General features: G+C 38.9%; 1 protein-coding gene across 1 annotated transcript in view; it reads right to left on the bottom strand.

Annotated features, from left to right (window-relative positions):
• Window positions 1-27449, bottom strand: part of gpat2 (glycerol-3-phosphate acyltransferase 2, mitochondrial) — a 69351-nt gene that overhangs the window by 22099 nt on the left and 19803 nt on the right. The window contains exons 2-11 of the mRNA XM_061730252.1: window positions 19463-19573; window positions 17755-17825; window positions 17526-17636; window positions 16967-17089; window positions 15035-15134; window positions 13442-13575; window positions 13083-13182; window positions 8182-8361; window positions 3272-3370; window positions 2495-2577 (exon numbers count right to left, since the gene is read on the bottom strand). Coding sequence (XP_061586236.1) covers window positions 2495-2577; window positions 3272-3370; window positions 8182-8361; window positions 13083-13182; window positions 13442-13575; window positions 15035-15134; window positions 16967-17089; window positions 17526-17636; window positions 17755-17825; window positions 19463-19573 — 1112 coding nt within the window. The remainder of the gene's footprint in view (window positions 1-2494; window positions 2578-3271; window positions 3371-8181; window positions 8362-13082; window positions 13183-13441; window positions 13576-15034; window positions 15135-16966; window positions 17090-17525; window positions 17637-17754; window positions 17826-19462; window positions 19574-27449) is intronic.

Raw genomic sequence — 27449 nt, 5'->3', positions numbered from 1 at the left:
CATGGTAATTAATCATTCGGGATACCTGATCAAACCAGCGACGCACGGAGAACATCATGACGCAATTCCCGTCATTTCCACTTATTCTTCCTGTATCCAAATTCAAAACAAATGCTGCTTCGCGCAACTTTTCGCTCACCTTCTTTTAAATCTCGCTATCCCCGTACTTTCTACCGTCTACAAATGCCAAAATGTTCATATCCTTCATTACATTAATGAAGTGATTAGTCTCCTCCTGGTCTTGAGTTTAGCCGCGTTTAGAAGAACGTCCTGGACTCAAAAGACCAGGATTCCTTGTGAACAGAGCATGCGCAGAAAACAAATTCATGTTCCGTTTGATGGGGATATTCCATTTGACGTTTACATGACCGAATATTCGGGTTTTAAAAGGAGTAATCCAGGGGTCATATTCAGGTTTTTAAAAACCCGAATATGAGCAAATTTGGGTTATTCAAAGGGGTTATTGGTGTTTACATGGCCGTGCAAATTTGGGTTATTGCCAATATTCGGGTTTTAAAAGGGTTATTGAGTGCATGTAAATGCAGTCAATGGGGGGAAACTGCTGGGACGTCCACTCCTGTGAAACCTTCCGAGTGTGGAATGATGGACTCCAAATTGTTTGAAAAACGACCTTTTAACCATTCCCAGATCCAAGGCCGACAACATTTGCTTCAGTCAGATCATTGCTGATGTCTTCCTCTTTAGCATTGTGCTGGCACAAGCTGAAAGTCTCCTGACCAGCACGCTGCCAAGGTCTCTGCTTTTATAGAGGTGATCACAGCTGCTGCTGATCAGTTAATCAAAAGCGTTTGATTAGCACCACCTGGCTGATACTTATTATTTTATAACCTGCAGAAGCTGTGGGCTCCAACATACTACTACTGCTTCAATCTTTTCCAAGTAAATAATGATACCTTTGATGTTGTTCATTACATATTGCATTTACCTCATTACACATGTAAAATCTTAGATGTGAGAAAGGATGTACTTTCATTTTCTGCACATAAATCAGTGTATTTGAGTGTTATTTTTGTACAACAGTGGATGAGGTTCACTGTATTCCTGTGAAGCACACATACAAACAACAGCAGGTGCATCACTGATAAATAAATGGAGGTGTGTTTGATAAATCTTTCGCACCACTGGTCTGTGGATATGCAGGTATGGCATAAAAATCACACGTGCATCTGAACTCTGTGTGTATGAGCGACATATGGAAAAGAGTATAAGAGAAAAGGGTTGAAATTTGTCCTTGCTGATGTCCAAGACTTTATATTGACCCTGTTCACTTCAAATGAGTAGGGGCCCCAGCACCGTATGCAGAAGCTCTCGCCCTTCTGCAGGCGGTGGAGGTTCAAATCCCGGCCTGTGGCTCTTTATTGTGTGTCTTTCCTCCTCTCTCTATCCAAGTTTCCTGTCTAGCCACTTTCAAAATAAAGGTCACTAGAACAACAACAAAAAAAATATACAAAAAAATAATAAACTGAGAACGACTTAAGTCCCACGAAATTGTGCACGGTAGTAAATAAATACTACAGTTATATGTGCGGTGTGATGGAAAATCTAGTCTTGGCCACTTGATTAAACCAAAACTGTTGAGAGCAGCAAAATCTAGCCTTGGCCCAACTAAATGTACAGACTGGTAGTCTGCTCCAAAGAGATTAACACTGACCTTAAAGATGTTTTTGTCTACTTGAATCGTAAGAATGAATCATCCTTTATGCCTTAAATCAGTATGCTTCCTTCGTTTCATTGCCATTCTGCATCGAGACGCCTGATGTATGTTCTGACCCTTTTATGTGCAACTGTTTAATTAAATCTATTGAAATCTGAATCATCTCTCAAGTCTTATTCTTGGTAACTTAGACACTCAGTTTCAGTCCAGTTATTCGCCTCGTTGGAAAGAACACATTAAAGAGCTTTTAATAGATTTTTTCCACAACATGCAGATTCTGATTTAGAAAGAAAAAAAAACACTACAAGGGCGGAAACTTTAACATACTTTGATAACTAAAGCATAATTATTACCTAAACATGCACAAACAATTTAAAGTGTTAATCACAACCAAATATAATGAGCACTCTTAACTACTTGATTTATCGTTTGCCATATTTCCATCTTAAGTCAGTTTTTTGTCACAACCATCTCAGCGGGAGTAAACATATGATGGTAGAAGCCTCTTTGATTATAAGGCACCAGGCACAGATTGAGCAGGGATACTACTTTTGTTTTGTTTTTTTCACTGGCAGACTGTGTAATGTTGATGGTAATTGGGCTGAGTCTAAGAGGATAAAACTCTCATCAGAGCTTGTTATTATAGCTCTGCCAGGTTTTAGGTTTTAAGTAAAAATCTTAAAAGTTTAAGAGGGAAACTTTTCCATTTCACAGATGTTGGATCAAACAAAATTGAATTCTAAGCCCTGTTGTGGTTTGTTCACATACAGCATTAATACTCATTCACGTATGCAGGTAAGTCAAAGGTGGTTTGATTACCTGTTGTGGAGGATAACTGGCAGCAACAGGTCCTGCAGAGGGAGCCATTCATCTATTCTGCACCTCCCTGAGTCGCACATCTCCTTTAAATACGCACAATATACACCCAAAAAGATTAAGTACACAGACACACAATCTCAAAGAGCAAGAAAGCAGCAGCTCAAGATCCTTTTACTCTGATGTACAAGTTAACAGAGTTGAGAAAAGTAAAGAAAGTTAATGTTTTGCACTGCTTTTCCCCTGAAACTCATTCTTTATCATTAACAACATATTATAGATTTCTCATTTATTTGATACACTGAACAAAAAGTAATGGAGTTCAGTTAAGTTATCCTTCAGTTAGTCCTACTTTTAGGGAGCTTAAAAAGTCTACGTCGCTGGAGAGACATTGATTCAACTATTAATCACTTTTTTGGTGTGCTGTTTTGTATTGCACACACTGAGGTGTTTCTAATATGCTTAAACAAAAGGACATTTTTTCAACACTCATTTGTAAAAGCAAATTTACTTAGCCTGCTTATAAAGGTCAGCGTGATTCACAAAAAGGCTTATTGTTCTTCACTTCAAGAGAGTATAAATCAATGGCGCCCTGTCTGGGAGCCAACAAAGAATATAAAAATGTTCATGCATGAATATGATTCTTTCACCTCTCTAACTCAAGCAGAATTCAAAGGACTTCTGGGCCAATATCCGACCCACTGAATCACTGTGACAGTGTGTTGACAAGAGTAGACATAGCACTTTTGGGTTTCAAGTCAAAAAAGGTTTGTTGTGCACCTTGAGAGAAAATGGCTGGGCGAAGTGGATCGTCACACTTCCTTCTGGTTTCCTCCAGAAAAGAGACCACAGCCACTGCAACACGGATCGTAAGCCCACCTGTGTGGATACCTAAAACACACACAATAACTTAACACCAGTTGTACGTGCAGTGAGTCAGTTATTACATTATAATTAGGCCTTTGCCTTTAGGAAGGATATTCAAACGGCAATACCACTAATGAGCAAGGTTTATGAGAAGCACCAAGATAAACAACGTGTCTGAGTGTGCATGTGTGGAAGAACTAAGTGTACGGTACTGTATGCGTCGTGTGCTTGAAGGACAACAAAATGATGGGGCGAGGACCTTATTATTGCAATTAACAGAAAGCAACACCCACTCTAGTACAGTCTCAAAGTGCAGATAACAGAGGGCAGGATTAATGGAGACTAATAGCTGATGCCTTGAAAAAAATGAATCACAAACAGCTGCTAATCAACCAAAGCTGGCCAGTGAAAAATTAGAAAGTGAAGTTGTGAGAGGCTCTAAAAGCTGGATCATCACTGGAAAAGCTTGTCCTCAAGACCTTTATTAGGAGATGCCGAGTTCACCCATGAGACAAAGCTGAAACAACTGTGTCGCCACCACCGACATTCTGGCCTGAGCTATGCACAAATTATAGACGGTGCAGTAAAATAGGTGACGTCTGCACTGTTGAAAGAGCAAATTAATTAAACTGGTGTACATGCACATCCAGGCCAAACGGCGTGTACTGAGACAGGAACAGAAGGGCAGTCTTTTTGCCGAGGCAACTATGTCATCCCACATTGATTGCTCCGATAGATCCATGTTTTCTTTGAAGTGTTAAACATTTTCTTTTCTTTTTGATCCATTTAGATCTAAGGTGTTGTGTAAAAAAAAATGTACACGTAGCATCTGATCTCAATAAGTTAAAAAGTTTAGCCCTCCGTCTTATACTTATGCTTCATCTGTGGGAAAAAGAGTACACCCAACAAGCAACATTGTGGCTATAACTTTCTTTTTTTTCAGGATATACTCATAATATATAATTTGGTAAAGTGGCACTGTCAAAATTATGTTAGCAATTCACAAATATTTTTGTTTGCAAAGCAGTCAGGCAAATATTGAATACAATTATTGAATTGTCTTGATATTTGAGTTAAACTAAATATTGTGTGATTTCAAAGCAAGTCACGGGAAGGATTTTATTTTCCCAAGCTGTTCTGCAATAGACTGGCATCCCATCCAGGCTATACCTCTCCGTTTGGCTGATAACAGCTAGGAAAGGCTCCAGCAGACCCTCATGACCTGTAATAGGATGAAATGGATGGATGGATGGATGGATGGATAGATAAGGTGCACTATGAGTATTTATTGGCCATTGACAGGGGAAGAAGTCACACTGAATCTAAAAATGTGTGTGGACCAGGGGCCTCATGTATAAAAAGTGCAGCGCACAAAAAAACCTGCATATGCCATTTTCCACACTCAAGGTTGGATGTTCAAAAAGTGAAATGACTGATCCCTCACACAAAAATGTGGACGCAAGTACATTTCTAAGGTTTTGTCCGTTGTCACATTGGTGATGTAGTGAAGTCCAAAACATGAGGAACTGAGATAACAATAACTACACTAGCACAGGTGAAGAGCACAGCAGTCCCCAACTTACACATGACACAATGCAACAATTTCACAATTAACCACACAGTCTGAATATATAAAAGACATGCACAAGACGACGTAATTGCTAATGGCAGGATCGGGAGGGAATGAGTGTTCAGGGACCCAAGATGATGACTAGCTGTTCAGACGTTTGAGATTTCCAAAAGCAATCCTCTTGGAACGCTGTGCTGAATTGGGTCCAACTTTAGAGAGACGTACGGGCAGGAGCCACGTACTATCAGTTCCCCTACAAGTGCTGACGACGCTTGGTTTCCTGGCAACCGGGTCCATCCAAAAGGGAGTTGGCAGACCAGTCAGGAATCAGTCTGCACACTGAGCTGTGTAATGCCAGATGTATGGGACATGGGCATGCCTGGCAGATACCGCAGGTTTTCATTTGATGCCGTTGACCACCATCATAAAACGCAATTTGCAGCGACTGCCAGTTTTCCTAATGTCATTAATCGAAATGATCGACTGCACATAGATTGCAATAAAGGCGCCATCTGTGCATGAATGTGCAAACATAAATAACGTGCAAATCCTATGCGATGCACAAAGGCGCCTGACGATTGTTGTGGCAAGGTGACCAAAACTCCTACATCCTCAGCAACAGATTGCTGGGGATGAGCCGCCAAGCAGGAAGGGTGCAGGATGGGTGGCTTCTTGGTAAGTGTTTAAATGGGGACTATAAAGCAACATTACAGTTTATTAATGTGTCCATTCATAATAATCCCATCAGGTGACAGCGGTTATCCACCGAAAGCCAGCACCACTCTACAGTGGGGCAAAAAGGTATTTAGTCAGCCACCAATTGTGCAAGTTCTCCCACTTAAAAAGATGAGAGAGGCCTGTCATTTTCGTCATAGGTAATCTCAACTATGAGACAGAATGGGGGGGGGGGGGGGGGGGGGGGGGGGGGAGAATTCAGGGAATCACATTGTAGGATTTTTACTTAATTAATTGGTAAGTTCCTCTGTAAAATAAGTATTTGGTCACCTACAAACAAGCAAGATTTCTGTCTTTCACAGACCTGTAACTTCTTCTTTAAGAGGCTCCTCTGTCCTCCACTCGTTACCTGTATTAATGGCACCTGTTTTAACTGGTTATCAGTATAAAAGACACCTGTTTTAACTGGTTATTAGTATAAAAGACACCTGTCCACAACCTCAAACAGTCACACTCCAAACTCCACTATGGCCAAGACCAAACAGCTGTGAAAGGATGTGAGAAACTAAATTGTAGACCTGCACCAGGCTGGGAAAACTGAATCTGCAATAGGTAAGCAGCTTGGTGTGAAGAAATCAACTGTGGGAGCAATTATTAGAAAATGGAAGACATACAAGACCATGATAATCTCCCTCAATCTGGGGCTCCACGCAAGATCTCACCCCGTGGGGTAAAAATGATCACAAGAACGGTGAGTAAAGATCCCAGAACCACACAGGGACCTAATGAATGACCTGCAGAGAGCTGGGACCAACGTAACAAAGGAACCATCAGTAACACACTACACTACCAAGGACTCAGATCCTGCAGGGACAGACGTTTCCCCTGCTGAAGCCAGTACATGTCCAGGGCAGGCCCGTCTGAAGTTTGCTAGAGAGCATTTGGATGATGCAGAAGAGGATTGGGAGAATGTTAATATAACAAAGTATTGAGATTAACTTTTGTTATTGACCAAATACTTATTTTCCACTATAATTTGCAAATACATTCTTTAAAAATCAGACCATGTGATTTTCTGGATTTTTATTGTCTCTCATAGTTGAGATATACCTGTGATGAAAATTACAGGCCACTCTTGTCTTTTTAAGTGGGAGAACGTGCACAACTGGTGTCTGACTAAATACTTTTTTGCCCCACAGTTAGTGCAACCCCATCCACTATCCATTAGGGCCAGAGACCGTGTAATTGAGAAAATATAAATGTAAAACTGAGCAGACGTTCATTTTTTAACGATATCCTTTAATGTTTGATTGAAGTTGATGAATGTATGCGTTTTAAGCTTGTGTTGACTTCAGCAATTGACCGATTTATCTTTTTTCTTGCCACTCCAGAACAGTCTGGGCCAACACACGGCCGGTCAGCTGGAATTGAGGACCGGGGGCCCAGGGTTCTTCAGGCAGGAGGGATGAGAGCGTGACATTCTGAAGTGAATAATAAACTTGTCACAAAATGAATTCAGGCACTCCAGTCTATTATTTCTAAGTGGGCTTAAATAAGTTGCCTGACTGTGGGCTATGGTACACTGGAATGAGTGAATATTCTACCTTGATCTGGATGCTGAATTAATTCAGTCCCACTCACCAACAGGTAATATTCCAGTGAGGACAGTGTCACCCACGATGGCGCAAAACCACGGCTCAAATGGCGCGAGGTCGTCCACTGCTGATCCCTCCACCCATCCTGGCTGCACTTTGAAGGCTCTCCGCTTTACCTTCACCTTCATATTTGACCATTTCTTTCTCAATCCTTGCACCATGCGGCTTTCTGAGCCCACTGCATTTACGTCTTCCGGCACAAGCTCCCACTCTCTTTTCTTCCTCTCACTACTAACTTCAGACGACAGGGAAGCAAATAAGACGGCCTTCCAGGCCTCCACTTCTGAGAAGATTGTCTCTAGCTCAGTCAGTATACTTTCTTTTTTTATGCTTGCTTTTGCCATTTCCATCATTTGGTTGAGCGGTTTCCCGTGACTATTTATATTCATTATCATCTTCAAATTACTCTACTTCAGGGAGAACATGGGGGGGTGTTGTGCTCCTGCATGTGCGTTCAATTTCATGTTGATTGCAATGCTCAAAGAAAACATGCGGAGATTCGGGAGTACACACAGATTTGAACTTTTTTTTTGTGTTAATAGAGATTTTATGCAGGGATGTACAATGAAATCCACACTTTTTGTACATGAGGCCCCAGGTCTTTGTACTTAGATTCTTTCAGTTCTAACTGTTTTTGCTGCAACAGGGCCAAAATAAGTGTTAAACGTGTTTCTAACTCACATTTCTACACCTAAAACAGCCTTCCAAACTGACAGGGAAGGAAAAAAAACTGACCAAAGTATAAGATCTACAAGTACATGCTATTCTTGATATGCAAACACTGCACTTCGTGCTCCTTTCACCTCATGGAGTATATCTGCCTCACATTTCTTCCTCTCTCAGCTTGAAAAAAATCTGTTCCAATTCTCCTGTGGGGAACGGTTATGAATTATGTGTGCACTTTCAAGTTTACATGCATGCACCTGTGAGTTGGTCTTGGTCAAACAGTCGTATGAGATGCCCACAGGAACCAGGCTGACATCAGGGACACATCCTTCTTTGATGAGCTCTCTGATGCGAGCCAGCCACTGGCCACCGTGGCCAGACTCTGCTGACACACCAACACACACCGCCTGACCCTCATGTAGCAGCTCACGTAACAGCTGAGGAGATGGGAGGAGAAAAGAAGAGGAAAACATGACAAATAAAAAGGTCTGAAACGGAATGACAGTAGAGGAACATTAAGCATGCATACAATGCCCAGTATCGGCCTACATATATTAACATAGAAACACTGGATGTGGGCTGAAACCAAAGAGAGGCAGAAAGCATCAGCTGGAGGAAGACTGATCAAAATGCAGGAAGCACAATAAAGAGCAGAAAGAGGGACTGCAGGGGACACTTTATGACATTCAGCAATACTTCCCTTGCCCCAAGTACTGTTTTCCCCTCGCACACAGGAGAAATTAAATTACCATTGAACAGCAGCTAAGCAGACCCACACTCAATAAACAATAAAGGTCTATTAACATTGAAATACGACCAATAAACAAGCCTGCTTTCTCACGCAAAGCAAATATGTTTACTCACATATGGTTGATAAAACAAAACACAAAGATTAAATACTACTACATCACTAATATATTACTTATTTTGTGTACCACTGTAGCCGTACTCTTGCATAATAATCTCAACTAAGTAATTTCATACAGCTTGACAGCACAATATTGTATTTACTTCAGTTAACTATTCCTCCAGACAAAATGTATCTTATCGGGATACGAAGTATAACTAGCTTCCTAGATGGATATTCTGTCCTCGCAGTACGTTTCAGCTTGTACAACTAGACAGATAGCTAACATTCTGAAGAAAAGGAGAGGCTGAAGAAATTATTTTGTTTGAGGATTTCTTCTCTTTTGGTCTTCAGTTTTATTTCTTGTATTTCTCTCCAGTTCAGTCAGTTATTTTTGTAAGACTGCAAACAAATAAACAAAGATAAACATTACTACAAATAATGTCTGTTATATCTGGATGCTTTTCACGCAAACATATTTACATAGTAAAATGGAAACAAACATAAGCAGTAATAACAATGTCACTTTTTCTAACGTTATTACTGATTAAACAGATAAATAAAACCAGCTAAATCGGCTGTGACGGACTAACTGGCGTCCTCTGGTGGACAAATAAAAACAGTGCGCTGCCACGATAAAACGGTAAAGGTGACAAACTACGTTAAGAAATAACAACCAAACTTGAACTGTAAGTAAGTGTATACACTACAAATCATAGTATACTTAACAATATAATACGTCATTACTTAGAGACAAAGATTTACCAAGCTCCGTTTGAGAGACAACTTGTAACTGTTTTCATGCTGCGTTTTTCACCCCCGTTGGCATGGTAACCGTTAACGTCGCCGGAGCTGCACGCGTCTGTTTCAAAAAACGGTCAGACTAGGAACGTTACTAGTTCACCGCTGGGCAGAACAATGGATATAAACAACAAAATCTATATGATACAGTAAAATTGTATGTGCTTCTTTTGAATGTTGCACTGACAATAAACTTAATTTAAGTGATGAACTGGCTTGAATCTTCACTGAAAAAATATAAAGGAACTTGGGCAGAGAGAGCTATCTGTGCACTCAAGCCACATTATCACTCTAACCACCATTCCTCTCATCTCCCATTGTCTCTTGGTATGGTATAGGGAAACTACTACCCCAGATGGTCAATTTGTTGTATGGTCAGCAATTTTGACGATTAAATTCATCCACACACAGTGACATGTCACAAAGTGCTGTTAAGAATTACAATGGCGGCAGGCACAAATGAGTATTTAAACCTAGGATAAATAAATTTGTCCTCCAGCATATCTGGGACTTACTCCAATGGCAAAGTTAAAATCTCTACCAAAATTCAACCCCCTGATAATTTTGACACTGAATAAAGAAAGTGGGATGGTGCTGAGAATGACGGAGAGAAGAAACAGACGGGTTGTATTTTTAGTGAAAGGTTCTAAGACTTCTGTTGAACGTTCTAACAGGTCGCAACATCAAAGTCAGCCTACTATCACCTTAAGAATATATCAAGGTTAAAAGATCTAATGTCTCAGCAGGACCTGGAAAGACTAGTCCATGCATTTATCTTAGTAGCTTGATAATTGTAACAGCATCTTTACAGGTTTGCCTAAAAAAGTCAGTAAGACAACTGTAGTTCATTCAGAACTCTGCTGCTCCACTCCTCACTGAGAGTAAAAAAGTGGACCACATCAGTCTAGCTCTGAGGTCTTTAGACTTTACAGACTTTACAGTTCTCATGCTGGTCTATAAAGCTCTAAATAATCTAGGACCAAAATACATCAGTGGCATTCTGACCCAGTATGAACCTTTCAGACCCCTCGGGTCATTTGGATTTGTTTTTCATTTTTTCCGATCAGTTCCCAGAGTCAGAACCAGACATGGAGAAGCTGCATTCAGCTTCTAAGCCCCACATGTCTGGAGCAAACTCCCAGAAAGCCTCAGATCAGCTGAAACACTCAGTCCAGGTTAAAGACTCAGCTGCTTTTGAATAAGGCTCCAAATCTGTACTCTTACTTTTAAACTTGGGTTTAGATCATATTTTAACTAATGATTTCATCTGATTTTTATCTATTTTTCTTTTTTGTTTAAATTTTATATCATGCTTTTTATTTATGTGTGGTTGGGAACTGACAAAACGATAACCTGAACTAAGTTATGACTTTACTGCTGGGGTACAACTTTAGCATATTCTGGCCTTAATTGAATTGATTGACTGAAATGAAAAGACAACTTCTGTAAACTGTGCAGATGTTACTGTACTTTAGCAATTTCAATAAACATTTGAATATTGCTGCAATTTTATTCATTTCGGATGTTTAACAAGTTGTAGGTGCTTAAAGCAATGAGTTTTCATATCAGATTACCTACATCCATATAGGAGGAAGACTTAAAAAATTCAGCTTTTACGTAATTATAACACTTATTTTCAGGGGCTCACATGTGGTTTAATGCAAAATAGAAAAATCAATCATTTAATGATTATTTATTCATCACTTAAGCAACTCAAAGGTCTGGAGTTGATTGTGCGTGTGGCATTTACATTTGGAAGCTGTTTAAGTAAACTTACAACAGGTGGTTGATTGGTGGCTAATGATCGCAGCTTCCTTCCATGGTAAAGAAAAGCTTATTCACAACATCCAGCCAAGTGAAGAACACACTTCGGGAGGCAGACATATCATTTTAAAAATCTACCACAAATTGAAGCTATTCATAAGGTCTGTACATGTAAATCTGAAAAAGGCACCAGTACCTGTTAAACTGGTGGAAGCAGCAACAGCTTCTAACACCCCCAAGTACCAGTGTTAAGCAGACAGAGGACTTTGTATGTGTTGGGAATAAATGGATAAACTTCAGTCAAATGCAACAAAGCTGCCTGGAAAATGCTTCAAAGTAGACATGGACAATGATCCAAACATGTAAAGTCAGAGGGATTTTCACCGTACAGAAGTGGGATATTTTGGCCTGGATCAGTCCCTAAAGCTGCATTTCACTTGAAGGTAAACTAAAAGGCAGAAAAACCCACTATCAATCAGCTGTGAACGGCTGCAGTAAAAAAATCTGACAAAGGATCGCAAGTGGCTGTTACCCGTTAACTGGCTGCCCATGAGTTGGAGGATTCAGGCTGCATTAGTATTTTTAGAAATTTATATTTTATTCATGGCTATGTTAATGTATCTAATTATGTCAAGAGTCCCTGAAATCCCTCAATATGTTTAAGAGCTATAATTCAGGATCTGTCATTTTTCCAAAATGTGTGATGTGAAATACCTCAAATTTTAGCAGAGTAACACAATGAGTCCATATAATGTAATTATAGTCTTCATGTATCTTAGTTATAACAGAACTAAAGATGCATAAAAAGTACATTCTAATTAGAGTTTGAGACAGAAGATTTCTATCCCTGATTTAACTGTTTTTGACCAAACTGAATCAGGCGCTGATGTAGGGCTGCTGCTAGAGCTGGTTCAGAGCTGGCTCACCTTCACATCGATTTTTACATATACACACATAAAACCACTAAAGAGCCTTGTCATGACATCATCATGTCTCTTTCATCGGCTATTCATTGGTGTCTTAACCTCTCATGAGATAATACTCTGAAGTTCTTTGAGGACCACAGTCCACAAAAAGACACAGATTTCTTGATAATACGCAACTGCCTTGATAAAAGTCTTATAAGACAACAGTTGGCGTTTCTGAACAGCGTCTTAAAATGGCGAGTTATATTTACAAATGCTGCTGCAAACTGGATTTACAACCATTTTTCAGTGGAATCCATTAATGCCTGCAGATGCTATTGAAACACCAAATGATTTTAAAATGACACAGTGTTAGTGCCACTTCATGCAGCCCATCAGACTGGTGATTTTAAAAATACAGTGGCTTTTTACATTTTTTTTATCAAATAATAAAGTAGTTAAAGTGTTTTGGTTGGACTGGTTGCTAGGTAGAGTCACAAGGTACCAAAACTACTTTCTCAGCTGATCCCAGATTTGAGCCAAAGATTAAAAACTGAACAGCTTCTACATGTGGGCGCCAAATATTTCACTGTGGTGGTGATGATCAAATAAACTTAAAAATAAAACAAATAAAATAGACAGTGCCTTGCAAAAGTCTTGGGCATTTTGCTTTGTTTAATTAAAGTGTAAATGAGCATCCATTTTTGGTTTTGTATTAAGTTATAAATAGGAGACATTGATATTAGAGGCAGATGACTTATCATTTAAAAAAACAACTGATAAATGGCATCAGCCTTAAAAACAAAAGCAAATACTAAAAACACTAAAGCAAAATGCTTACAGAGGTCATCATAGGAGCGTGCACAGCATCCTCTTCAGCTTCCAACTCAGATAACGCAGAGGGTGGCGGGAGGATCACACCTACTTTCTGGAGGACTGATCTAGAGGTTAAACAAAATGTTACATGCCATTTCAGAAACTTGGAAAGAATAAGGTTTATTGTCCTGTTTATAATTTATTTTACAGCCTAAATATGGTTATGTGAAAAACTGATAAATTCAGAATCTAATTTCTGGTGCTTAAAAAAAAACAAAAGAAAAACAAACATGAGATGCTCAGTAAGGTAACCTACTTCATAATGCAGCTACACTTGCCTTGCAGCTATTTTGTGGGGGTGGGTGAGTGCGTGAGTGAATATACCTTAGGAAGGAGTTGTTAACGTGGAGAGGACAAACAGTATATGGTACTCTCAGGTTGTGACAGAAGAGCACGAGTGGGATGAGAGCGCAGTCCATGTAACTCTGACGCAAATGCACATAAACCAGCAGAGAGTCCTGAATTAGAGGACAGAAGAAGATTCAGCTAAACAAAATACCACACATCGTCATTCATTACGGCAAACAAAGATAGGCTGTGCAGAGGTGACACACTGAGCTCATATTTAAACATCACAAGCTGCAGATAGTATTAGCCAAATGGAAAGCCAAGAAAATACATCTACACCCAGATAACAATCTTCAAACAATTTATACTCTTAATATTTAATAGATACAAGCAGAGATGAAGTACACAGCGGGATACTATTTTTTAACTGCTCTATGTACTGTGGAAATTGTCAGCAGTGAGTGCTTTAATTTGAAGTATAGCAGCTCTATAATTTGTTTTGTTTTCCTCCATATTTGTTGTATAATTTTTTTTTCTTCATTACGCACTTAAAAACAAAGGGCTCTATTGCATAACTCCATTATATATTGAGTCAGGCAACGTCACATAAATAAAATATTGTGCTTTCATGAATATAATGGCACCAATTCAGTACAAAAGAGTTGAAGTGCTGCAATAATAAGTAATGGCTGGTTCTTCGAGCCCATTACAACGATTTATTTATTTATCTATTTATAAACAGCAGCACAAAAATCCTTTTCATAAGTTTCTATACTGGCCAGATTTTACATGGCACTATATGGCTGGCGGCATGCAAATCATGACGACTTTCAACAAGCATTTGAATAATTAGACATTGTCAAGTCTGTCGGTCACTTTCTCTTAAATGGCAAGCTGTGTGAACAAATTGGAAGGTAAACGGGATGCATTGACTAATTCAACAAATGAACCAACACAGCCATTTTGCCTTTTCACAGTTGCACATGGACCGTATAGGATAGGAATAATTTATTTTTTTCCAATTGTGCGAGAAATTCTAATAATGTCCTGACATGCCGGCAATAAAAACCAGAAGCCACAGTAATTCGTCTTTACAAGTTTGGCTTTTTCTTTTTAAGCTCTGCATTTCAGCGAGATTAATGCATAAGAAAAATCCCAATAAAATTCATTTATTCCCTGTCTGAGATTCTGCAACAGCAGCCTGAATGATTTTCTTCCATTAAGTCAACCATGTAATTAGAGTTGTGCAGTGTTCAGGAAAAGAATTCAAATAATTAAGTATAAAAACACAAGAGAAACCAAGTTTCTAGATGTTTAGATGTTTTCATCTCAGTGTACTGCGAATATTCATGTATTTAATGTTTATCATGCTTTGTAGTGGATGAGTGCAAACAAGGCTTTGAGTGTGTACCATCTCATTAGTTGGCTGAGCATAGTTTAATTTAGCATCCAAAGTATTGATGTGAGTGGAGCTGTTTCAATGTGTAAATATGAAGTGAACTTTCTGTGTTTTGTAGATTGTACGGACACCCTTTTGGGGAAAGTATTCCAGTCACATTAAATCATCTGCTAATAAAAATTACAATATTTTATCGTGAAAAGCATGTTTGCATTAATAGGAATCCATACCTGTTGTGAGGCTTTGTGTGAAGCTGACAAATTGTTGACGTTAACTTGAATACTGCCAAACACAGAAGCAAACATCTTCAGCATCAGCCAGCCCATGAATCTAGTCGGAGGACAGTATGTAGAAGCATTTCAAAAGAAGGGAGAGAAGAAAAAAAATTAATGACCACAAAAATGGGTGTTTAGGATAGGCTGCAGATAAGCTAAAAGAAATAGCTGCCAATATTGAGAAAAGGCAAAAGTTAGTGGAAACATGTAAACGAGATTGATGGAAGTGAGACGTGGTTGGCAAAACCGGGATGAGTGATGGTATAGGGAAGAGGAAGACTGGAAAGCAGTTAAGAGGACATGGTGTGGGGATGACAGCTGCAGATAATGATAAAGTCTGCAGCTGTAAATGACAAAGAAAGAATGAGATTTTGAAAAAGAAATTCTTTAGACCACAAGACAGGCAAAACAGTTTTTTTTGGGGGTGGGGGCGGCAAGAAGTTTCAACTCCATTTCATCAGACATTTACAGAATTTCTAACACTGTCTGGCTATAGGAGCAAGACCTTAAGACCTCCCGGATTCCCAACCCCCCATTCAAATTTAAAATACAGCTCGCATCTTTTGATCTGAGACGACTGAAGTGGCCGCATGTCCTCCAGTGTTCATTGACATATTTATGCCTCACCTCCTGCCAGTCATCTTGAGGAGCATGAGGAATGCTTGACAGGTAGTCATGCATCTATAAGCAGTCACATTTGAAGCATAGCAATCTCACAAACATCTTACATGTCTGGTGGTGCGCGAGGTATATCCATGTTTGGCTCCCTGAAGTGGTATCAGGTGTGGAAACAGAGCCTTGTGTGGCTTTACTGTATGCTGTTTCTTTCTAGTTTTTCATTAAGTAACCCAAAGGCAACAATGATTTATGCATCCACATTTCCACATATAAAACGCTCCCATTTCTGCAGACAATGTTATGTTACTGTCAGAACACACAGGAAGGTCTTAGCAAGGCAGGAAACATTCTCTGTATAATTATTAATTAAACAGTTTTCGAAAATGTCTGAGGCAAAAAGTCTAAATTAAAAAGCTGTGTAGATTAAAATAAGAACACTTTAGTTAGAGAGAAAATGTTATCACATAGCCTGCTATTCTATTGCTTGTGCTAAGATGTAGAAAACAGTGATTTATTTAGCAAATATGGTGTTAAATATTTTGCCTCTGTACCAAACAGCTTTGTATCTCCTCCTTTGGCCTTTTCTCAAACATAACCTCAGCTGCAGCTTATGACTGTCATCAATTAATACAATAAAAATACTGAAGGCAGCAATGCATATTGAATCCTTAAGACTTTTTTTCTTTTTCAAACATCCAGTAGGTTCTTAATGTTATGCATTTGTGAAATTAATGTTATGCACTATTTTCCAAAACAGTTTCAGACCTCTGATAATTGCTTCAGGTACAAAAATAGATGCAAGTTCAACGATATTCAAAAGGTGTCCTTGATCATTACAATGAAAAACATGTCTGCCAGTTGCTCATTAACGTGTTTGGAGAAGTTTTTGGATGCCTACAGAGTTTATTGCAAAAATTAAGTTACATAAGATCCTTATAAATTATACAAAATTATTTTCATAAATTCTACACAAGCAGCATTATGTTATTGTTTTGCTTATTTTTCATTGTGTTTAATGCTGAAAATTCAAAAAAGGAAAATATCAAACTTTCCCCAGGAATAGTACATTTGAGGTCTAAGCGCATCTATTTATAAATGTAGTTGCAAAATCTTTAAACAAGAATAAAAGACTGTTCTTTAATACAACAAAAAACCTTTAAATTAAACAAAAAAAAACTTGTATTTGCATTTTGAAGAAGATTGTGGAAAACAAACAGAATCTGTAAATTAAAACAACGTTAACCTCATTTATTGAGTCTCCTCACAAACCTTAAGAGGCCAGAGGAAATGCAGGTGTTGAAGAGGGGAAGAAAGGGTGAGAGAAGACTGAGCTGCTGTTGGCCGTCTCCCCCCTCCGGTACTTTAAGGTCTGCTGTGAACGCCTCCCTAACCCTGAAACACAGTCACAGGACAGCTTGGCTGAGACGGCACAAAGAGTCGTTTGTGCTGCACTTAGACAAACATCCGCCTTCCAGTAAGAAAACAACAACAGCCTCCCTGAGTGACACTGTTACATAAAACTTAAACTCAATTATACAGAAGGAGGGAAAACAACAAATCCAAACTGAGGAGTTGGTGACAAAGATAGGGCAAGTGTGAACAATGTCCCAAGTTATCCCATTTCTCTTCCTTCACTGCACAGAACCCATGATAGGCTCCATTTTCTGGAACATTGTTTGTGTGTCTTATCTCCTCCCGGTCTATTTCCTTCCTTCATCGCAGAGCTCCATCAGTCGTTTCATTTGCCGTCTCTCTGCCTATCATTTATTTACCTTCCTCTGGCATCTCTACTCCCATCTCCCTCCTTTTTCTCACCCCCTTCAGGTACCTGTTGCTCTGATAGATTCTCTCCAGCCTGTCGCCAACAGGACTCTCATAAACCTTGCACCCAATTACAAACAGGGCACAGCACACCTTCCGCACCAGCCAGCCTCGGTATCTGCAATAAAAAAAAAAAAAGAAAAAGAAACAGGCACAGTTCATAGATACAAGCTGGGGTCAGTTCGCAGACAGCAGTTTTTAAGGATTAGCCTGGACGATGTGTATACCATTCCCACCTGGTTTGTGTTTCGTTGACACTTAACAGGTCGGCGAAGCCAAGCGAGGAGTTTTGTCCGAGTGTCTTTCGCTAAGAAATGACAAAAATGTACAAATGATCTGGAGGTCATAAGCGATACCTTACTGCAGTTGAGCTTTAACACATGAAATTTGGAGAGCATCTTCCTTACAAAATGAAATCAGACACTACATGTAAAATTAATGTGGGGAAAATTTTCACAACTCATTCCAATACCAAAAATTTGAGCTGACTGAAAAGGGGAGTATGCAAGAACTGCAGGGAAAAAAACAAACACAACTGATACACTGACACAGTAAGTTATTCAGACAGAGATCGATGTATTAAATTAGTCAACATGCAAGCATTCTTTATTTATTTCAGTTATCTGTATCTTGATCAAAATTATTCAGATAGTAGAAGCAACTTACATTGCAAATCTAGTTTCTCTATTTACAGTATTTGCTCATCATTAGCTTGTCAGTCTATAATCTCTCAAGTACACATCTATAATGCAATCAAGGTAAAGAAATGCAAATTACATTCTCAAAACTATATTTTCTTTGCTGTGAAATAACTTGAAATAGCAACATTTTTGTGTGATTGAGCGATATTATTCCAAACAACGACAAAAAACATACATCACCCTGTTTGACCCTCTGGGCTATTGTACAACTACATGACGGTCAGAGACAGTGAAAGCAGGCTAGCAAATCGTGTTTCTCCTTTATCCATTTTGGGGTCAACACAACAGATCATTATGCTCTGCACATTGATATAGCACAAGTTTTATGGTGGATGCCCTTCCTGATACAACCCTGCCCATTTATCCAGGCTTTGGGAGCAGCATTATCAGAACACACAGGCTTGTGACCCCTGAGTGACTGGGGCAAGGGAGGCAGCGTGGGGTTGAGCGCCCAGCCTGGGGATTGATCGACCCTCCGTTTGGAGGGCTGCCAACTCCAGCTATTACACTGCAGCTGCCCCACTAGAAGGAAATTAAATGGTGAGCCAAAAGCATTTTACAGTGGCAAAAGTAAGAAGAGTGAGCAGCACACCAACAGGAGTGAGGGAGAGACGGACCAAAATATATAGTGAGGAAAAGGGGCTTCCTTTATAATCCTCTTTATAATAAAACTACAGTCGTCACAGTGTGCAAATTCTGGAGCAATATTCGGGTTGCTTTTTCTTTTAGCACAATTAAGATGGTGACTCATTGAACATCCTGTTCAATGAGACAAATTTTCATTTTTATTGCGCCTTATCTGCCAATTTTAATTTTTTCAACCAAAACCAAATAAAAGGTTTGATGAAAAGACATAAGAGCTAAATGTGTTACTTTAATCTGAACACTAACAATCCCAGTCTGGTCTCTTCATTTTTGCGTCTTGCTACAGAACATTCCCGACACGTTCATTACGTCATTTTTTTTATTTGCTTTCCGGGGCTGCAGCGGGATAATCTCTCCGAGCTACAATAAGAATGGGTTCAGACAAAATCGGTCTTTATATGAAAAGCAGCCAAAGCTAAAAAATACTATTAAAATAAATTCGAATAAAGACATCAAAGGGTGCATCTTTAAGGGAGACACATCTACAGCACATTACAGAAAACAAGCTTGCAGGATGTTATACACTGTAACTCTCTTATTTAGCTTCATCATTATAGTTTCTACCTTGCATTTCCTCTCTTTTTTTTCAGCCACTTACCAGACTATCTGGGGTGCACTGGTGGCAGCACTGGCCCACGATTGGTCTCAACTTGCCCAGACAGGAAGGCACCATCTTCACCTTTTTTTTAATCTTGAACTCCCATGACATCTGAATTACACAGAAACACACGTATGCCATATACAAAGGGATCACAACCCTTGTGAAACTACACCCCAGTGCCAGTTCACAGATAAACCAATGTCCTGCAATAAAATCGGCCTTTATTAATGTTGTAATTTTTGCTGAAACTATTTTATAGATCTTGATGTAACTGTGGTCATTTTGCTGGCTGCAGCTTGAGTTACTGTTGGAGTCTACTACATTATACTGTTATATTTTATGGTTTTTTGAATATAAAAGCTTGAGTAGGAGGGCACCATCAATAGAATAAGACAAACAACAGTCATAAAACACTTATTCTTTGCTCTTGATTTCATTTTGAGCTTTATTAAGATATCTTTGTTGCTCTTATTGCTTATAGTTTGAATCCACGTCAGCATGCAATAACAGGCAGGGCAGTAAATATCAACCTGGATCTCAAATGAGAACTATCATGCACTCCTCTACGTCAAACAGGTCATGCACTCAGGCTAGATTGTGTAACATTTGCTAATTAACTCAATTTGAAATGTTTCATAGCCTCCTGATTGCTTCTTAATTGTACACATATTTTTTAACAGTATGAAACCAAACACCAAACGACAGAGAACAAATTAAGAGAAAACATTACTCCAAAGACAAAGCTTGGATTGCAATATCAATAATTAAATTACCACACAAGCTCAGAGGACATGTATGAAAAAAGGATGGCGGAGGAGAAACAGTGAATGAAAGTATGTAGGCAGCAAGTTTTAGTATTCATATGGTATTTAGTAATCCTGTTCATTTCTGTTTTCTGTTCATTTTTTTAATGGGCCACCATGACTCACAGATGCATCGCATTGTGTTATTTGGTAAACATCAAACAGAATTAAACACATGGGGCCAAGCATGCTCTTTGGTGATTGTGAATGAACAAAGGGTTTGAGATTAGCGTGAGAGGGAGAGGACAGTGGGAGAAAGGCATGCAAGCAGAGTTCTTACCGCAGGTTTATTCTGCTGAATTGAAAAGCCCATCTTGTTGTTTATGCCATCATTCTTCTCCTGCACCATGGTGAAGCCCCTGCAGATTTAAGCTCGGAAACCTATCAAGAAAAAGATTAGAAAAAAATAGTACATTATGGCGCATCATTTTTAAACCAGTTTATTTCCAGAGTTTAATAGGCGAAGAGGCCCTGTGAGCACATGTATATGTTTAGTTCTGAATTTAATACTAATTGGGCAAGTTTGACAGTCTCCCTCCAATTTGATACCACACAATCTCAGTGTGGAAAACAAGCAAACAAACACTGTGGCTTCTCGCCCTTGGCAGGGCAGTGTTGACAGCACTGCAATCACCCAGTGCACAGTTACCATTTCAACCATCTAACCTACACTTTTTCTCCCCATTGCATTTCTTTGGAATCTCCAACTGTCCTTCCATTATTGTTTAAGTTAAGAAATAAAAAAAGGCATCTTTTTGCTGATGGTTTCATCGAATTGGCTTCCTCATTATGTCATTTCATTGGACATGTGGCAAAGTCTTTTTGTTCTCTTGTGCAAGCAGGAGGTAATAAAACAAGGAAAGAACTGCCATTAGGTGGTAAGAAACAGTAGCAAACTTGAGGCTGTCTTTGAGCAGGGCAGACACTCGATAGTGGGCAATAAATCATTAAAACCAAGGTAGCCATATCTGAAACAGCTCTTATATAACCTATGCTGGTCCCTTGCCTACTAAGAAATGCATTAATATGTGTTGGCAAAACAAAATGTATTTCAGCTTAAACAGGTTAATTAATACCACTAGCTATACTGGTCCTTAAGTGAGTATTCATGTAAAATTAGGGCAGATTTACAGTAGCTCAAGAAGTGGTTTGCTCTTCTTAAGGAGAGAACAAAGCCAGCACACAAAACACCAATCGAGACATTCCCTTTGGTGTGGGTGCAGGCTTGTTTCTGTTACAAAAAGATGAAAACACGGCCTATTATTGTAAGTGATGTCAACTCCTCTCTGCTATATCTTTCTGTGGCCACATCCGTTAGATTTGGCGAACTCATTAGGCCCAAGGATACTTCTCTAATTCTCTGTCTCTCACACTTTCGATCCCACACCATCCCATTAATTTTGCTAATTAAAACTTAAGCCTTTGCCATGGGGAGATGCTCCATTTCAGCAGGATCCACGTTCCCACATTCATTACTATTTCCAGTGGGAACAATAAGAGGTTCCCAGGGCTCTGAGATTCTTCACAGGTATAGTGGGTAATGGATGAGACAAGGCAGTAAAACAGGGAATAAGAGATATAAAACAGTGAATCAAAAGCCATTGAATCAGAAGGGTCTAATATGGTTATGTAAGGCAGTCCAGAGGGAATGCACGTCCGCATGGAAACAGCTGAAGACACCAGTGTGCCCAGGCCAAAGCTGTGGAACACGTTATTTTGTGTGATGTTTTAACTTTAAACAACTTTGCACACTAATACACATGGTTGCACCAGCATTCAGACCTAAGCCACATGTTTCTCCTTAATATTTTTTAATGTATGCTTGGTTAGCGCTTGCTAGAAGTTAATTGATCACTTAATACATCAATTACAGTGTATAATTAATAGGCTGCAGTTTCTTAATATAATAGTCAAGGCTTAAGTGGGCCCAAGTTGAAAAAGAATTATTAAAATGCAGAGGCTATTACAAGATGCCAGGTGAGAATAGTGTGGATAAAGCAGCAGTTGCAGAGATAGTGTGGTGCATTCAGGTCTATTCTAAAAAACCTTTTAGTGAACTACGGGGGCTTTAAAGAAAAAAAAAAATGAAAAAAAAAGCTAGTATTTGAAGAGCTAGAGAGGAATCTTAATCCAAGAGCTTTGACAGTTTGATAGGCGTTTAAGAGGTTGCACATGCAATAAACATCAAATAATTAACTGCCACATAACTTTGAGGCTCAAATATCAATATACATAGATTTATATTATGTAAAAGCAATATAAGAACCATTCAGAAACAAGGTGACGTGGCAGGTGGACTCTGAATCTAATCTAAAAATAGTAGTAATAGTAATCATCTGAAAGCACTAAAGCACCTTTCCATCATTGAACTAAATATTAAATGTATTTTGAATGCCAAATGGAGTTATGAATTCAACAAAATTGTGTGTGAATACTACATGCACAAAATTCAACCACACAGATGAAATAAAACTGTTTCACTAACAGTCTTAAGGCGTTTTTAGACTGGGTCCTGCTTATGTCGCTGGATGATGAACGCGTGTTTAACATAAACGCAAGGTGAGTAATTTGTCACCTCGGGCCTGAAGGTGAGTTGAAGGGAGGGAAGGCGAGTCGGGAGGCGTTATCCAAGATACATAACCTGCGTGGGGGAGTAGAATTACGTATTATCCCGACATCAGCAAGCTTGATCGCCGTCAGACAGGTGTAATTTTCAAAACGAGGATAGATGAACATGGAGATGAGCATTTCTTTGGCCGGGTTTTGATTCTTCGCAAAACCCCAGATGTCATTTTTGTGGCCACTTGTTCAAACAATGGACTATCCTCTCTGGTTCTGGACATACGCCGGATTATGTCGTCCTCGGCTCAGCTCGCGGATCTCCTCGTCTCCGTAGCTAATATAGATCCCACCTGTGACTTCCTGCTGCTGTTGTTACTCTCATCAGCCGTCTCCTCATTTTATAAAATAATAAATACTCAGGTTACGTTATCAACAAACCCCTCCCAACACCCGCCACCCAGCTAATTACACCTGTCTAATTACACCTGACAATAGGTCATTCTACCCACCCACATTGTCATGTTACGTCATGTTTCCCTGCTAATGCCTCCCGTCTCGCCTTCCCTCCCCTCAACTCACCTTCAGACCAGAGGTCACAAATAATAAAACCTAGGCCGGATTATCTATATACTGAACCGGGCGAGCGCCCAGGGGCACCAGCCAATGAGGGGGCACCAAATCAAATCATTAACTGGACCATATATGTCATATTTAGTTATTTTCTCTATATATTTGCTGGAAGAGGAGCAAACAGGTACAGCAGTAACCAATGATATAATACCGGTAAAAATACATAAAAATAATAAGAAGAATAAAATAAAAAGAACACAGCTGGGCAATATATCGAGATTTTAATATATATCGATATATTTTCAAACGCGATATGGTACGAGACAATATTGTTTATATCGATTTAAAAAAAAAAAAAATTTTTTTCTTTTAGGATTTTGATATAGCTTATTTTGTGACAAATTGAATTGAATGTTTTATTTGAGATTTGCACAAATGTTTTGTTATTTGCACACCTGTCAACCTCAGTGGAAAAGTCTGCCTGTTACTGTCTACATTGTATTAATTGCACAGTGTATTTTAATTTAATTGTTATGCAGGAAAGGGATATTTGTTTTATTTTATTCAAGAAGCATTTTTATTCTTTATATGCAGACAGTTTATTTTTATTTCATTTGTTTTATACATTTTGATATTGTGCAGACCTCTGTTAATAAAGGAACCTGTGTGACATTTGACAATTGACTGTTTTTATAAGGGTTTGCCTCAGAAAAAAATGAAGCTAACAGAGAAGCTATGCTATAATGCTTTGGGGGAAACCCCAATTATGGCACAGAAAAAATATCAATATACATCGAGTATCGCCATTCAGCTAGAAAATATCGAGATATGACTTTTGGTCCATATCGCCCAGCCCTAACACAGCGCAACGAACAAGGCACGACGCGCCAGACCTGCACGTTAAACGCCAATGTAAAGGCGGCTTATGATTGATAGCTAAGATGGACATGTTAGCGATTCTTAGATATTAAAAAGAGATGCAAAACTACCACTAATTCATAACCCCTCTTAAAAACCTACCAGGAGAAGGCAATTTGATGAGTCCAGTTTGTTAAATATGCAGACAAAAGGAGCTATCCCCGGCTCTGTGATAGTTTTGCAGTGAGGTCGTTGAGACCCTTTCACAGCTGCAGCTGCAGCAGCCTAATGACCTGTCAGTCAAACATTAAAGGGAAGGTCTGGAAAAAATGGTTTTCCATCTGCATACAAAAATAACATTAATCTTGTGGTATCAGAAAACCACAAACAAAAAATAATTGTAAGCTTATAGAAAAAACAACATAATGTTAAACTATTTAAAAGTAAAATGTCATATCATAAAGCAGTACTTGATAAAAATAAGGTGCATTAAATTTACAAAAATATATCTGTCTTTTGCAGTCACAAAATGGAAATGGCAATGCTAATATGGCGAGGGTGAATTAAAGTGGACGGTTACGAAGTTTATATCCGAGTCAAAAACCACAGAGGAGTGAAGAGGAAACACCTGTGACTGTGGAGCTCGGGAGCACGAGTTATGGCATTCCTGTCAAGTCTTTCGTTTTGGCCGGGATACTACCGTATTTTACCCCTCTTTCCCGCAGTCCTCCTGTGTTAGTATTTTCCCGTAAATTTCCCGTTTTATAGTATAATAATTTATAAACTGCAAACTGAATTGTCACTAACCTCGCAAGAACTGCTGCTTGCTGTAGCATGGGTGGCAGTTCTCGCGAGGTTAGGAACAAACACGGGACAACAAATCAAGAGATGGATGGATGTAACCAGAGAGAAGGCATTTCTGCCCAAAAAGCGAAGACTTCATATAAATATCTCTATAATGGGATTTTAAATTTACTTTCCTAAAGAGGAACAGGATGGGGTGATTTTAGTGTCTCTCACGGGGGAAGGACCGATGTCCGTCAGCAGCACCAGGCAGAGAGCCACGAGTGAAAATGACAAATTAAAAGAAAATGTAAATGTTTCAATTGAAGACAATCGATGTATATATAAACTGAAAATATATATATAAAAAATAAGTGTGGTTTAATTCACTTTCGTGTTTTTATTTAGGCTGTATTACAGGAATTACATACATAGGAGTGTCCACAGCATTTTAGTGTCAACAAAGGTCGGACTATCAGGCTATCAGAACATAATTGTAGTTTGTAAGTGGTTGACAGGTAGCTATTTTGAATTTCTCGTAAATCTGTCTTAAAATTTAAGATACTGCACCTCGGTTGAGCTGGTGGGACAGTAGGTGGCGGAAAATTTCCCGTATTTTTAAATCCAAAACTTGACAGGTATGAGTTATGGAGGTGTCCCATCGCATGCACCCCATTCATTTTCTATGGAAAGCTAAGAGGCGTTTTAATTGGCAGTGCAAGGGATCTTGGGAAGGCAGTGCGTCCGGGCAGGGTCAAAAGTTGAGCGTTGCTCAAGTTTATGCAAATGACAGCGATATCCAATCAAAGTTGCCATCGCTCTCTGTGTCATTGCATTCGGGGAGGTTCAGGTCCGCCGCTCCCGTGGTTGCAGTGGAGGGGGGATACTCATACAACGGTGTGGAGAAACAGCTAATTATGGCTGTAGCAGGTTTCCCTCTGTTCTATGACACTGCCTATCAGGACAGTGAGCGGATGAATGCAGCTCGGAGGAAGGTGGAGGAGGACGTTGATGTTCCAGAATATCCAAGCTGTAACATTCATGGTTGGTTAGTTATGGGACACGTAACCTATTGATTCCAAACTATTTTATCCGTCAACTATTAATTTGATTTAGATATCTCACATATTTCAGAGATAAAGAGTTAATATGTTTCTGTGGCTATGTGGTTGAACTTTGTTTTTTTAATTCAAATTAGCAAAGTTTAACCATCCCAAGCATTTCATGTTTATGAAGTATTGTGGTGCTTACAATAAATGATCAGTATTCTTTGCTCTTAATAGTTTGGCTGGGGCCAATAAACTTTTTTTTTCTTCACATTATTTTATTCTCATGGGTCCAAAAACTATATAAAAATATGAACTAATCTGCATTGGCCATGCAGAAGTCGTCCATTATTGGTCATCAGTTTTGGCTTAAATGTACAAGATTGTGCAGAGCTATCGTACATTTAGATATGATATTAATAACTCATTTTCAACATGCTTATGATCGATCTTTGAAATCAATCGATAGAGGATTCTGCTGAGCAGGCAAACGCTGCAGGGACAGCAATGTCATGGGCTTATATTTATAGTCCACAAGTAGTGCAGGCTATTCAAAAAGAATGCTAATATGGTAAAAGTACACAACTACGCACCTACATGTGCCGGCTGTCTCACCGCTTCACTGCACACTCACGGGGAAAATCAATTTGTGAATCAGTGGCTGTGTGTCATGTAGCCGGAGAGTTTCATTGATTTCCCAGAACAAAAGGTTTTCTATAACTTGACTCTGCTCTTTCTCGCTGTAGTAGCACACAGCTTTCACTTTCATGTCAGGGATAGTGCTTGAAGAAAATCCAAATACAAACATCTACTGAAAATACTCATACAAACATGCCCAAAGCCACCAATCAAATGGAAAAAATAAATAAAAATTAACCACCAAATGTTCCAGAGCTGAAACTGATTGCATATATACAGGACTGTCTCAGAAAATTAGAATATTGTGATTTTCTGTAATGCAATTAAAAAAACAAAAATGTCATACATTCTGGATTCATTACAAATCAACTGAAATATTGCAAGCCTTTTATTATTTTAATATTGCTGATCATGGCTTACAGCTTAAGAAAACTCAAATATCCTATCTCAAAAAATTCTGGGAATCTTAATCTTAAACTGTAAACCATAATCAGCAATATTAAAATAATAAAAGGCTTGCAATATTTCAGTTGCTTTGTAATGAATCCAGAATGTATGACATTTTTGTTTTTTTAATAGCATTTCAGAAAATAAAGAACTTTATCACAATATTCTAATTTTCTGAGACAGTCCTGTAATTTTGACTTTTTCTGCATTATGGTATACATGTAGCTATTCACACAATTTTTATCTAGAAAATGAATGCATAGTATGGTTTAAACA

Source organism: Cololabis saira, chromosome 9 (assembly GCF_033807715.1).
Source record: "Cololabis saira isolate AMF1-May2022 chromosome 9, fColSai1.1, whole genome shotgun sequence".
Lineage (NCBI taxonomy): Eukaryota > Metazoa > Chordata > Actinopteri > Beloniformes > Belonidae > Cololabis > Cololabis saira.
Note: the sequence above shows the minus strand (reverse complement) of the source record. Positions and strands in the feature narration are given on the sequence as shown.